The 13,456-nt window shown below is 47.5% G+C and overlaps 2 protein-coding genes across 3 annotated transcripts in view; one reads left to right on the top strand and one right to left on the bottom strand.

The window, feature by feature from the left end:
• Positions 1 to 2,855, bottom strand: part of GNPAT (glyceronephosphate O-acyltransferase) — a 118,669-nt gene extending 115,814 nt beyond the window's left edge. The window contains exon 1 of the mRNA XM_088457434.1: positions 2,634 to 2,855. Coding sequence (XP_088313560.1) covers positions 2,634 to 2,651 — 18 coding nt within the window. The 5' untranslated portion in view covers positions 2,652 to 2,855. The remainder of the gene's footprint in view (positions 1 to 2,633) is intronic.
• FSAF1 (40S small subunit processome assembly factor 1) overlaps positions 2,833 to 13,456 on the top strand; it is a 55,441-nt gene continuing 44,817 nt past the window's right edge. Inside the window, exons 1-3 of one of the 2 annotated variants that reach the window (XM_088457436.1) lie at positions 2,833 to 3,101; positions 9,077 to 9,381; positions 10,724 to 10,777. In XM_088457436.1, the coding sequence (XP_088313562.1) occupies positions 3,026 to 3,101; positions 9,077 to 9,381; positions 10,724 to 10,777 (435 nt within the window). In that variant the 5' untranslated portion in view covers positions 2,833 to 3,025. The remainder of the gene's footprint in view (positions 3,102 to 9,076; positions 9,382 to 10,723; positions 10,778 to 13,456) is intronic. The other variant, XM_088457435.1, reaches the window with a different exon arrangement.

Here is a 13,456-nt window from a genome sequence, read left to right as displayed (position 1 = left end):
CTCTGGGGTCCCCCACGGGGAGACTCGTCCCGGAAGGCTGAAGGCTTATCGTCCGACTTGGGAGTAGGACGTCTTGTACTCCAAGCCTGCTTCTTTGGCTTGACAGATTTCCTGTTTCCTGACTGTCTTGGAAAGGACTGTATCTTGGATTTACCCTGGGCCCTATAAGGCCGAAGTACCAGACCATGATGGGACTGTAGCTGATGGCAAACACGCTGATTTAGCTGCTGCCAGTATGGCCACAATTTTGTCCAGATCAGGGCCAAACAGGACGTGTCCATTAAAGGGCAAGCATTCCAATCCCTTCTTGGAATCTGCATCCGCTTTCCAAGAGCGCAACCACAGGGAGCGGCGTGCCACTACTGCTGCCGAGGAGATTCTGGAAGTTAGGAGACCTATATCCAAGGCTGCCTCATTAATGTACGTGGCTAAGTCTCTGAGATTGCCAACTAACTCCACTTGCTCAGCTGAGGAGTCTGTATCCAGAGACGCCTCCAAGTTATCTGCCCAGCGCTCCATGGGTCTGGCCACCTAGCATACGGCCATAGCCGGTCTGGAAGCCCCTCCAGCAAGGGAATAAATGGACTTTAAACATATTTCCACCTTGCGATCCGTAACATGTTTTAAGGAGGACATGGGCAATGTAGCACTCCTCACTAGGCGTGTGACATGAGAATCCACCTATGGAGGTGTTTCCCATTTGGAAAAATAATTATCCGCAAATGGGTATGCAAAAGCAAAGCGTTTTTGAGGCTGGAACCGCTTATCCGGATTTGTCCACGCCTCCTCTAAATGATCCACTAACTTACCAGATAGGAGAAATAAAGTGGCATCTCCCTTAACTTCCTTAAAGAAGGCGTATTTAGATTTGGCCACGGGGAGGGGGGGGGATAGTCATCCTCAATAACCAAAGCCGCACGGACTGCCCAGATAAGGCCAGGTATATAGAATTTAGACTTAGACACCGCCTCCTTTGCACAAAAGGACTCTTGATCTGAAAAGTCAATAATTTCACCATCATTAGACGTCATGTCATCATCATCATACTGAGCCTTCAGAGACACTGAAGGCCGCAATGGTGACTCCCCCTATAAAACGTCCATCAGGTGCTGTACCGTAGTGGACAATAAATTCACCCACACAGAGACCTGGGGGGGGGGCGGCGAAACCGGGAGACCCTGAGGTATCATCAACTGGTGGGGAACCCCTGCATGGGTGATGAGACTACAGTCTGCTGCGATAACCACATCTGGGGAAATGCAGGGGTCGTCGCCAACTGGCCCACAAGGGTTGTAAGTGCCTTAGCAAAACAAGCCCAGGGCAGTTCCTGTACAGGCGCAGTGACAGAAATCGGGCGTGATATGAGATAACACGCCCTACATAACCCCTCAGTGTTCACATCTCCCTCCGCTAACAGTACATTACATGTGGTACATTTTAGCTGAAGAGGGTATTCCCGTTCACTCCCAGACATGAGTGTAAACAGAGCGTATGTGACTACCCACTGTTTACTGTGAGGCAATGAACACCCTGCAACACCGCACCACAAGGAGAACAGGGATAGTAAAATGGCTGACAGTCAGAAGTGAAAGTACAGTCAGACAGCACTAGCATATAGACACATACAATGCAGAAATAAATAGCCTGCACTACAAACACTGTGATGAACTACACAGACCAGAGCCTGGTAGGAAACAGCGTTCCACACTCTGACCTTATCGGAGGAGAGTTATGCGGGGGGACCCGGACCGCGATGCCACCTGTATCAAACTCCAGCAGTGTTTGCACAGTTCCTAGAAAATGCGGGGGAGAAGTACTGACACAGCCCGCCAGACCACTGTGGAAAGGCACCGTGCAGCAGGGGGAGGCGCCGGCTGTGAGACAGGGAAGGTGCGCTCCCCTGGCATGCTATTAACCCCTGGAACGCTGGAGCATATCCATACTGCTACAGCCCGCTGTCCCTTGTGGTCTAGTGGAAAGCGCAGGATCAGTACCTCCACGCAAAGCCTGTCCCCAGGGAGCCCCCAGACTGAGGACCAAATGACTGTGAATCGGCAGGTACCCTCCGCGGGACCCCACCGCTTACCTAACCCCCTTGAATCCGGCCACAGTCAGGGAAATTCTGGGGTCACCGCTAGCTGCGACCCCAGACTCCCACAAGCATCCCCAGATCAGTACTGGCATTCTGGTCCGGCGGGGTGAAGGAGCGACAGCATAGGCGTCTGAGCTGACTGTCTATGCTGTACAGCTCATCTTGTGCAGCAAAGCTGCCTTGGAAATAAACTTCAGGGGCTAACAGCCCCCTCTGAATATGGTGATCCGACTCAGAGTCAGGCACCTACGAAACTGAGATGCCTTGGCTCGGGGGCGGGGTATAGGAGAGGGACCTCAGTGCATCCTGGGAGGCTGAAAATTTTAACTCTGAGGTGCCCGATGTCTGCCACCATTACCTATACACCAAGGTATACTGTGGTTACCCTATGAACCCTGAAGTAGAAAGATATTTAGCATGCATATAAGGTACAGTGACACATAGTAAACGTGACATGGTAATCGCCTATCTCATTCATTACTCCTACTGTATAAGCAGCAGCATGGTCATGCAGCCAGACCCTGGGACATCACACACTTACCAAATACGGTGTGCCCATGGCTGCCGTCTCCTCTGTGTGCGGCTCTGTGTCACTACTCTGACATCACCGGGTCCCCCTGTACGGTGCACTGTAAGAAGTTGCTAAACAGATAGAAGACAGGAAGAGGCGGAGATCTGTACTACTGGCATGGCAAGGAGTCAGGACCATTCTGACAGCTACGGAAGCGTTGTGGGACAAACATTCATAGATAGAGCAATGTATATATCCGGGATGTACGGAAGCCGGAAAGGGCGGATTGGCTGCGCTGATTGCACGTGTCCGGCTTTCTGCTCTGAGCCGCTGCAGAGTCGGGTAGAGTTGCAGCAGGGAGGCAGCAGCACGTGCATAAACTGCTAAGGGGGTAGGGGCACGGAGAGGGTGGCATTACTACAATGGCAGATGCAGTGGGTGATACATCAGGAATCCGGGACCGGCTGGATTCGGTCCTGAGCGACCTGTACGATTTCGGTGAGTAACGGAGAAGACGCCCCTATCTGTAGAGTCACCGGAGAACTTGCGCTCCCACATTCACTCTGACCGCCTGCTCCTTACACTGTTTGTCCTGCTGTGTTTTAAATCGAAATAAGAATAGAAAATCAGATTCCCCCAGTGTACAGTGTACTTGTGTATTCGCAGTATATGGTTGACAGTGATGGTATATCTGTGCAATATAATGACAAACACACACACACACACACACACACACACACACTACAGATGTGTCATTATACACCTTTGTTGCAGTCGAGCTAAAAATCCCCTTCCGGCGTGCTCGGTCTCGTGAGACTCTGCTAGCTCTGAGCAATGTAATGTGACTAGGACGCACCAGTAGACTGTGCTGATTGATATGACACTTGTATATATGTGTGCCACTGAGTCTCTGTATCTGTATATTTAGTGCTAAAATATAGCGGCTGCAGCTTTTTTTCATTTCAAATTCCGTTGTGCTCCAAATAAGACTCATGTAGTCTCCCGCTGCCCCGCAAAGCTCTCCCAATACCTTGTAATCCCAAACCACCATCTTAAATCTGGACTGCACATGCGCGAACCCAGTGGCGACGGGGGCGGAGTTTGGCGTGACCATGCAAATAGGCTGGCCATGCACTGCAGGTCCGTGGGCAGCACTGGTCGTTCAACCCAGCTTTGCCTGTGGGTAGCCCAAGTAAGTGAAGGCATGGAGACCACAATGTGTCTCCTGCGGCATCGGATCCCTTCCCCTCTGCCTCCTGCACGTTTGCTGTAGCGGGGAGTGAGACATGCTGGCAGATCCCCCCCCTGCCCCCCACTGCACATTTGGAGCCGCGGGGACTGGGAGTGAGACATGAGGGCGGATCTCTCCCCCCTGCACGTTTGGAGCCTAGGGAGTGAGACATGGAGGAGGAGTGATGGGGGAGCTGGCCTGGTGCAGAGAGAAGCTCTTGTCTGACGTGGAGATTCCTGTTCAGTGGTGCCTGGGTCCTGGAGCTCAGTGGAGAGGCTGGAGGAGGAGAAGTGCATGGGAGCTCATTCAGACCCGTTCGCTATGATGTGAACGCTCGTAGCTGGCTGATAGGCGCTATCTGTGCATGCGTACGCATCGCAGTGCGCGATCCAATGCGAGAGATCGGGATGCGGTCTCTCGCTGCGTGTAGACTGCCCAGTAGAGTGAGTGACAGGAGAGGCCGTTTGCGGGTTGTGACAGGTGCTGACTACTGGAAACGGGGGAGTGGAGGTGCGAACGCAGGCGTCTCAATGCCATTTCAGAGGCGTGCATAATTAAAAGGCAGCGTCATAGTACACGTCACTTGGTGGGATTTCACTCTGAAGTGATCGCTGTGCTTGTGGTAGGGTATAGGCAACCTTAAGCGCGGCGATCGCATCCGATGGTGCTCGAAGTGCCAATGTCTAGAAGCATTGTCATGCCATCTAGAATCTCCCTGAAACTAGTTTCCAAAAGCAGGCAAGTATGACTCTGATGCACACAGACATACAAGTGTCACAAATCAAATTAGTGTATCCTAGTCCCATTTCGTTGACGCTAGCGGAGTAGCACAAGACTTGGTGGCTTACTCATGCCAGGAAAGTCGCGCTGCATGGGCTATTGAGGCTAGATGTATGAGGACACATCTGTAGCTGCAGTACCCTGCTCCGCTCAGGTGGCAGTCTGTGTGATCTGTTTCTCTCTAGGCAGCCGGCTCCTCAGTGGGCTGCACTCCTGGTGATCTCTGCCACTTGGACACTAGCTCTGTTGTACTGACTGAGCTGTGCCTCCTACACAGGAACCACCTCTAAGGATTTGTACTGAGCCAGCTCCTCTGTTCACTTCAGTGACTGCCCTCTGGTATTCTCGTCACTGAGGACAGCGCTGCTGCCTCCCCAGACGACAGGGAGCTCCACCGATCACCACACCTAACGCAGGGCTTTACAAATTTTTCGAAAATCTAGGAGCCAGGATGAAAGTGTAGGAGCCAGACCACTGCCATAAAAAAAAAAAAAATTAGAGGAGTGAGTGAGGGAGCACAGCTCTGTGTGTTATACAACTGTTATACACATTATAATAGTCCACAAAATGGTCACAGTTGAATGGATATAGTAACATGGAGGCCCCCTCACTGCTCTGCACAGCTCCCTTGCTCCACCCTTTAGTAATAACAGACCACATTTCACATAAAACAATGGTGCCAGAAAGTACAACGGTACACCCCTCCCCCTCGTGGTCATACCACTATCCCTCTGAAGCCGCTCAGCAATCCCTGGCCACGCATAGACCCTATTACTAGGGAGCTCTATGCAGCCAGAGATAGGAGACTACAAACAGCCGAGACGTACAGGAGGATCAGCGTAGACTGAGACAGACAGCAGGGATCAGAGCAGGCCAGGATGGAGAGCAGTCATCAACGCATGCTGGGATGGAGAGGGGGAGTCAGCCCAGGCCGGGATGGAGAGGAGGAGTCAGCGCAGGATGGGTCGGACAGGAGGAGTCAGTGCAGGCCGGGACGGACACAGGCACAGCAGTCACCACAGGCAACACTCAGCACATGTACTCCTGTGCATGAAATGAAAGGCGCAATACTATAGGCACGAATCTCCACCGTAGCTGATGAGGATCTGCTTCCGCCCTCACTGCAAAATCTGGTAGCCAGGCAGCAAAATCTAGTAGCCATGGCGACCTGGCCCCTGGGATTTGTCAAGCCCTGACCTAACGGGTCCCTGAACTGCAGGTAAACTAGCTCTTCTGTAATGAGTCTCCTCCGGTGTCGGCTGCCCTATTTACTGCAGGCTCTGGACCTCTCTCACAGCAGAAGCTCATCTTGGTTATATAGGGCTAAACATAATTTACTATTGCTCCGAAATAGTCGTGGTACTTGGCATTCTGTATCGTGCATGCTGCAGCAATACAGATTGTTGTACCTCTACAACAGGGGTTCCCAACCACGGTCCTCAAGGCACACTAACGGTCCAGGTTTTAAGGATAGCCATAATTGAGCACAAGTGTCTTAATTAGTACCTCAGTTCTTTTGATTTAACCATCTGTGCGTAAGCATGGATATTACTAAAACCTGGACTGTTAGTGTGCCTTGAGGACCGCGGTTGGGAAACCCTGCTCTACATCTTACAAATTAGATGAAGCTGGATAGGACCTATGTAAAGCCATGAAATAGCCTTTGCCGCTAGCTTAAAGCGCTGGTGAAAGGTTCCATGGCAATCCTTCCATGCGCGAGGGCTAAAGTATAGGGTTTCCATGCACGAGGGCTAAAATATTCACAGTATATTTTAAGAAGACTCTGCACAGTGATGGAAATGTAATTGTTTTTGATCAATTGCACCACTTCACAGTCGCTATAGTATGTGGTGTGATCCATTTATGAAGCATTTTCTTCGTGAGATGGCGTTACCTATTGGCTGGCAGAGGGGGACCTGCCAGGTGCCCATCTAATGATGGCGTGAGCGTTAGCGACAAACTGCGGTAATCTTAGAGTTACAGCTGTTTGTTAAACATTGAAAGGATGACATAACCCCTTTAGCGAATACTGAAGGGGTTATGTATCATTGTTAAATGGGGCCCTAAATAACTTTTAGGCAATTGTCTAATGTTATACTACCAATGTCTTATCTAATGTTACCTTAATTAAATGTCTCGGACACTACATGACTTGAGAACACTACCCAGAACACTTGAACGTAGACAACTCGTGTCACCTTGGGGAGCTCTGTGACACAGTTGGATCCTTTAAACAAAAATGTATGTATAACGTGAATATTTACTGTAATTAAGACTGTTGCAGCTCTGTTTAAGAAAGACAATGGCCCTAACATCAGAGATGGTTCAGGTACCACTTTATAGGCATACCACAGTTTTATATTAGATGGCCTCCTCCATGGTGCATGTGACAAATGGGTGTTTTGGTAAAATGAAAGAGTCCTGGGAGTATATTTACTAAAGACGGATTTTTATTTTTTTTTAATCAATTTCAAATCAATCAACATTGATTATGATGTCTCTGGGGCTAAATCACACATGTACCAACAGACAATTTTTTATTTGTTTTTTTAAGTGTTAGTAATTGCATGTTTAGCCCCAGAAACACACCATTGATGTGGATAGATTGAAATCGACCTTTAGTAAATATACACCCCATCGAGCACTGCTTAAACACATAACCAGTTATCTAAGTGGGAATTTAGAGGTGGGGGTATGGAATTTTGAATCAACCCCCCATAATAACTAGGTCATCCATTAGTGATAACCAAAATCAGTAAGCAGGCTGATAGGTGGTAAATAAAATCATAAGTCAGTCACAAAACATTTATACACAGACAGGATCAATGGTACTCTCTCCATTCTGGTTTTAAATATGTATCAAAGATCCATTTGCATATCTGTAACTTCCCCTATGGGTGCTAAGCTCAAATCCATGATTTACTGGTTAGTGCTACACTCCTTGGCTGTATTCAGCTGGGAAAGACGGCCAGACTTATGCTAGCTGCACACTAACTGCACACTAACTACATCAATAACGGCACTTGGGACAGCCCCTTCTGACAGCTGCAGTGCTTTCCTGTAAACCCAGTGTCATGCATGAGAGGTACAGTCTTCAACCAAAGATCCACCTCTCTTGAAGCTCTGCCTCTCATATATTTCCTCCTGATGCACTGTGACTTTCCCCTCACAACTGTATCCGGTTGTCTGATTGAACTCAGTTAGATTGACAATACACACATCGACAACCGTACATCCATCGAGGTCAACAAACTATAGATCGACCGCACCTCTATATCGACAAACAGGAGATCGACACGGACATTAGTAGTCATTTGTTTTGTTTCTGGCCTAATATCGCTATGGCTGGTAGGGATACATAACATACCTCACAATGGTCCAATTTTACAAATGGGGACACTTGAAATAATGGTGTGGTAACATTCCCTGGGGTGTACCTTGCCATTCTGAAGTGCTAAGCCTCCCTATGCATTGCTGAACGCACCACTGTTAGCTGGATATACCTTTAAACATTCCCAGCATTTGGGACAAAAGTCCAGACTGTCAGTGTGACCTGAGTGTCTATCTATTAATTCAGACCTGTTGGGAAGCCTGTCACAACCTTTTTTTGGTCTGAGGGCCACATAGGAATTACTGTCCGTCTCTGAATCAGGCCCTGAGTGTCTGTTAAATCAGACCTGTTGATAAGCATGTCCCAACCTTTTTTGGTCTGAGGACCACATCGGAAGATTGCATTAATTTGAAGGTAAATAAAATTTTCACCTCCTTGAATGCTTTATACAGTGTTCATTTTAGCACCCTGCACCTGTCACAACCCGAAGAGTTCCTATTTCCTACCTGGGGTGTGTGTCTGATCTGGTGCTTCTAGCACACTCTGGTCTGGAACTCAGCCGTTTTTTGCATCAGGTGAATGTGCAAGAAGCACCAGAGCAAAGAGCGACACCTCAGACAGGAAAGAGGTTGTGACAGGTGCAGAGTGCTAGAATGTACACTATTATACTATACTATATTTTGTTTGTTCTGTGCCTTACATATTCCATTATGTTTATTATTCTTAATTTCATTGTATTGAATTTGTTGCTTGAATGTTCTGCATTTTTCTTTAATAGTTCTGTATTTTGCTTCAAAGTATTGATTACTATGTGCCTTTTTTCCTCGCTGTACAGTGATGTATATGTTTGGTGTCATATATAGTGTTCAATCTAGCACACTGCACCCATCACAACCTGTGCAGTTCCTCTGTCCTGCCTGGGGTGTCTCTCTCTGCTCTGGTGCTTCTAGCACACTTTGGTCTGTATCTCTTGATTTGTTGCATTAGCTGAGTGTGCTAGAAGCACCAGAGCAGAGAGCGATATCCCAGGCAGGAAAGAGGAACTGCACTGGTTGTGACAGGTGCAGGATGCTAGAATGAAGATTAGTCATATAATTACTCTACTTGTAATTTGTCTTTTAAATGTCACAGGTGATGATTTTGTAACTTCCAAAACAAACATATGTGAAAATCAGTCACATGATGGACATACAGTGGAAAAGGAAACTGAAAAAATGAATGACTCTGAGGAAGAGCAACCCCCTGCTGTGTGCACCAAACGCGGGAAGAAACATGTATCCCTGTTCTTTGATTCCATCAAAGATGAACTGCGTAACCAGCCAAAGTGTACAGAATTTCCCAGTAGTTCTGCATCAATACGTCAAGTTGAAGTAGTGACATTTGTCAGACGGAAGAAGCAAACAAAGGCAAAGGAAATAAAAGGCAGGGATTCTGAGGTAACCGTAAATCCATGTACTAGCGAAATCTATCCATTCCCATAGTAATGGTTATACAGTGCTGTTAATGTATTCCTGCAGCAGCCAAATGTGCAGCTTTGTAAGGGACAGTACCAGGAAAATGCATTAGGAATGCCTGCAGTTTCAATTGTCTTAAAGGCATTGTCTCCCTGTAGACCCCAACCCTTTCACATTTCAAACTAAAACTCCTTTTGTAATGCAGCAAGTATAATCTTCTCATGTAGTAATTAAAATAGCAAAAACTTAAGTGCAAAATTCGCACACACAATCATTTAATGTGTGCACAATTAACAAAGAAAGTGTTTATTGGTTTCAGAGGTGAATTTGCAAGTGCTAGTGACTCCTAATCAGCGGGTGATTACGTAGGTGATCAGGCTGCCAAAACTGATATGGCTACTGACAACCATACAGTGCAGGTCTTTCTCTGTTCTCCATGACACAGTGACGTCCTTAATGTACTCAGGCTCTGATTCAGAGATGGACACAAATATCATAGCAGGTCTCCAGATAAGCAGAGTGCTCTCCTGCAGTGAGCAAGAACGTTGGCTCCCCCAAACGCTGACTACATGTCACCTACTCTGCGTGAGTTTATCATCTGTGTGAGCGTATTTCGCTCTGTTTACATAAATATCTGCATTGCGTCTATCTCTAAATCAGGCCCTCAGTTTTCAATTGCACTCCCATTCCCGGAACACATCTAAAATCCACACGCAGTTGTATGCCTTTATTGTGAGCATGCACAGTACATGACACACTAAGGAAATGGTGTACAGTGTATGCCCAACTCTGCTGAGCCCTATTGTTCATGTATGTAATTTCAAGTCAGAACTATGGGCCTGATTCAGACCCACTCGCAAGTGCATAGCGCCTGCAAGCAGGTTGATGTTTGACCCATGCGCCGCATCCAGCGTGCGTGAGCCCCAGTGAGCGATTTAAGTTCAGTCACTCCGGGGCTCGCTACAAGACGGGGCGGCTGTCGATGTTGATTGACAGTTCGCCCCATTTTGTAGGTGGGGAGGGGGGTTGGCTGCACAAAGTCAGGCGTTCCCTCGTGATGTCAGTAGTGGACTTCCTGCTCTATTAGAGCAGGAAGTACACTCGAGCCTGCGGGAGCCGAGACCCTACCACAGGGTCAAGGCGATAATAGCGACCATCGCCAGGCCGCTTGCACAAGCTGTGGGTGGTCACCCACAGCTTTGCGAGCAGCCTGGAGGCGGAGAAAAAAAAAAGGCCCTGATTCAGAGCGCTCGCCAGCAGCGAGCGCCTCTGAATCAGGCCCCATGTCACTTCATATTTATGGCATTTTGTTTGTTTTTTACAGATGGATGTTGGTGCAACAGAGGAAGTTAATAGTGAAACATTTAATTTTGAAAAGGTATATACCATTTTTTTTTTCCCTCCTTTAGTGATTTAACAGATGGTACATATTTGATGTCCACAAAAGTTGTTGAAACAAGTAAGGATTGTCAGTATGTTAATACAATGTATAGATTATGAAAATGGTGATGTTTTACATTACAGTTGCTTATAAAGTGGGTCTAATACAGAAAAGCAATGCTTGTCACAACTTTATCTGTTTAATCAGTACTGTACCAAAACTTGCATAATGGGTTAACTTTAGATAAAAAATAATGTGCCTTCAGATAAACATTTGAATGCATGGATTAATAGAATGTTTTAATACATAGTTAGCTAATCTAAAATAGGCACATTGAAGAGTGCTAAAACACAAATCAAAACTATAGTTTGAAAGAAGGTGACGTGTTTTTTTTGTAAAAAACAAACAATTTTTTTTTAGTAATAATTGTACTGGTCACTGCTGCTGACATCAGGTCGCATACTAGACACCAAGCTTTGAGGAAAGTGCTATCATCTATTAGTCGCAGTGCTAACCAATGATATAAAATAGTGGTTGCTTAGATCAACTTAATGGTCTTCCACAGGTGCTTGAAAGGGAGGGGTTTAATCTAGACTAGAAACAAAGAAAAAAAAAATTTTCCCCAGCAAACAGCCCAGCATTAAGATTTGAATACTACATGATAATAAAAATCCATAGATCTTTGCTGCATATATTTGCAAAGATATGTTTAAGTACCGAGGTGGTGCTTAAACCTATTTCTCTGTACCGGTGTCCCTAAAGCTACATGATAATAGCACACTTGTAATAGTGATCTGATGCTAGCTATTATTATACCACTATTCCATTACTTCATACCCCTTTCACACCAAAATCTCAGGTCCATCCAGGGGTTTTGAGCATGTCAGTCCCTCATGAGACCCGGCTCAGACCCCGTTCACACTGCATCTCCGACCCAGGTTATTCCTGGGTAGGCCCCATTTGCACTGAACCTGGGTCAGCCCTGAAAAACCTATAGGTGTCATAAAAAATGTTCTTTTTCAGGCCAATGTACAGTACCCTGAAGTGCCCACCAGTCCAATTGTTTCTGCGACCTATGATGGGGACTATAGCTGTATTGCAGAACACATCCGGGCCACTCTTGCACGCAGTGTGGGACCACACAAGTTTTGTTTTTCAAATAAAAATGTTTTTTCTACAGGGTTCGTAGGCTCCACAGGAAGACCTTGGGGTGTAAGTTGGATCTGGATCCCGGGCACCATGCAGTTAAAGCTTTGCTTCCAAGATGCACTGGTCCATCCTCCCTATACCCCGCCCCAGAGCCAGAGGCTCCTCCGTTTACGTTGGTGCCCGGCCGGAGTCGGGTCACTGTTATCGCATGGGGGCTGTTTAGCAGCCCCAAAGCTAATTTTATCTTTATTATTTAGATAGACAAGAAAAAAACTATCAGAGCGCACAGCAGCAGACTGTCCATATGACATCTGCACTGCCGCTCCGTCACCCCGCTGGCGCCGCAACGCCAGTACAGATCTGGGGATCTCAGTGGGACCCCAGGGTCTGTGCTAGCCGTGCCCCGCGGGACATCCTGGACTGCGGCCGGACGCACGGGGACAGGTAAGGGCTTATCACCGCTTGCGGTGATCTGCGTATTAGCAGTCCAAACCTCCGGTCTCTGGGTCTCCAAACCTCCGGTCTCTGGGTGACAGACCAGAGGTGCTGGCTGTGGAGGCAGGAACACAATACTTTTAGTTAGTGAGGGAGCCAGCATCCCGGGGGTTAATTGCCGGCCTGTTTAGCGGCTCCTCCCCTCAGCTCAGCACGCCTTTCCGCTGAGGTCTAGCTTTGCTGAACTGGTTCCTCCTGCAGCCACGCCCCCTCTGAGGTCTACGGCGGCCATTTTCTCTGGATGGTACATCGCAGATCTCTCAGGACAGCGTGTGGTCCAGTCCCCCTGTATACCTCTCCCTTGGGTTAGTGTATACAGCACTATAGCCTTCCCAGACGCTGAATCTGGGCAGTTTATTGTACTGCCAATTTGCAGTATGTGATTTATATCTGCATTATATGTGACTTATGCTAGCGCTGACTGTCTGTCTTATTTCTGATTAGTCAGTTTATATATATCACTTTCCTTTACTACCAGCCCTAACGTGTAATGTAGTTAGGGTGGTACTTTGACCTCACATATATAGATACAAGTATTTGTGAAGTCTGTTACATATGGTTGTGTGCTGCACGGTGCCATATTGTTGGACCAGTGAGTTGCATACCTTGTGAGTGGGGTCTGACCGCTATTCTTAGCGTTAGTCAGGACCAGTGTAGCGCTTTCTGATTTTCCATAAATTATATAACTTGTCAGACATGTCTGACAAGGAGGTCGAGTGCAATGCTGCACCCACTCTGCTCTCCTGCAGGCTATGTGTTGCAGGGGTGAGTAAGGAGGATTTAACTCAGGATGGGTTATCTGTGAGGTGCTAACAGTTGCCTGGCCCCTCAAATCCCCCAACAACGGGACAGGATACCCCTTGGGCGTTTTTTTTTTCTCAGGTCCTGGCCTCTATTGTGGGTCGCCTGGCGGTCCCGGCTGTTTTATCCCATATGGGGTTACCTCAACAAACCATTCTTCCCTCTCAGAGTAATCCCGCATTGTTTGCAGTCTACTCCTGTTCCACAGTCTTACTCCCTACAAGGGATTAC

The sequence above is a fragment of the Taudactylus pleione genome, unplaced genomic scaffold (genome assembly GCF_031769625.1).
Source record: "Taudactylus pleione unplaced genomic scaffold, aTauple2 ptg000760l, whole genome shotgun sequence".
In the NCBI taxonomy this organism is placed as follows: Eukaryota; Metazoa; Chordata; class Amphibia; order Anura; family Myobatrachidae; genus Taudactylus; species Taudactylus pleione.
This window is presented reverse-complemented; position numbering and strand designations above follow the sequence as displayed.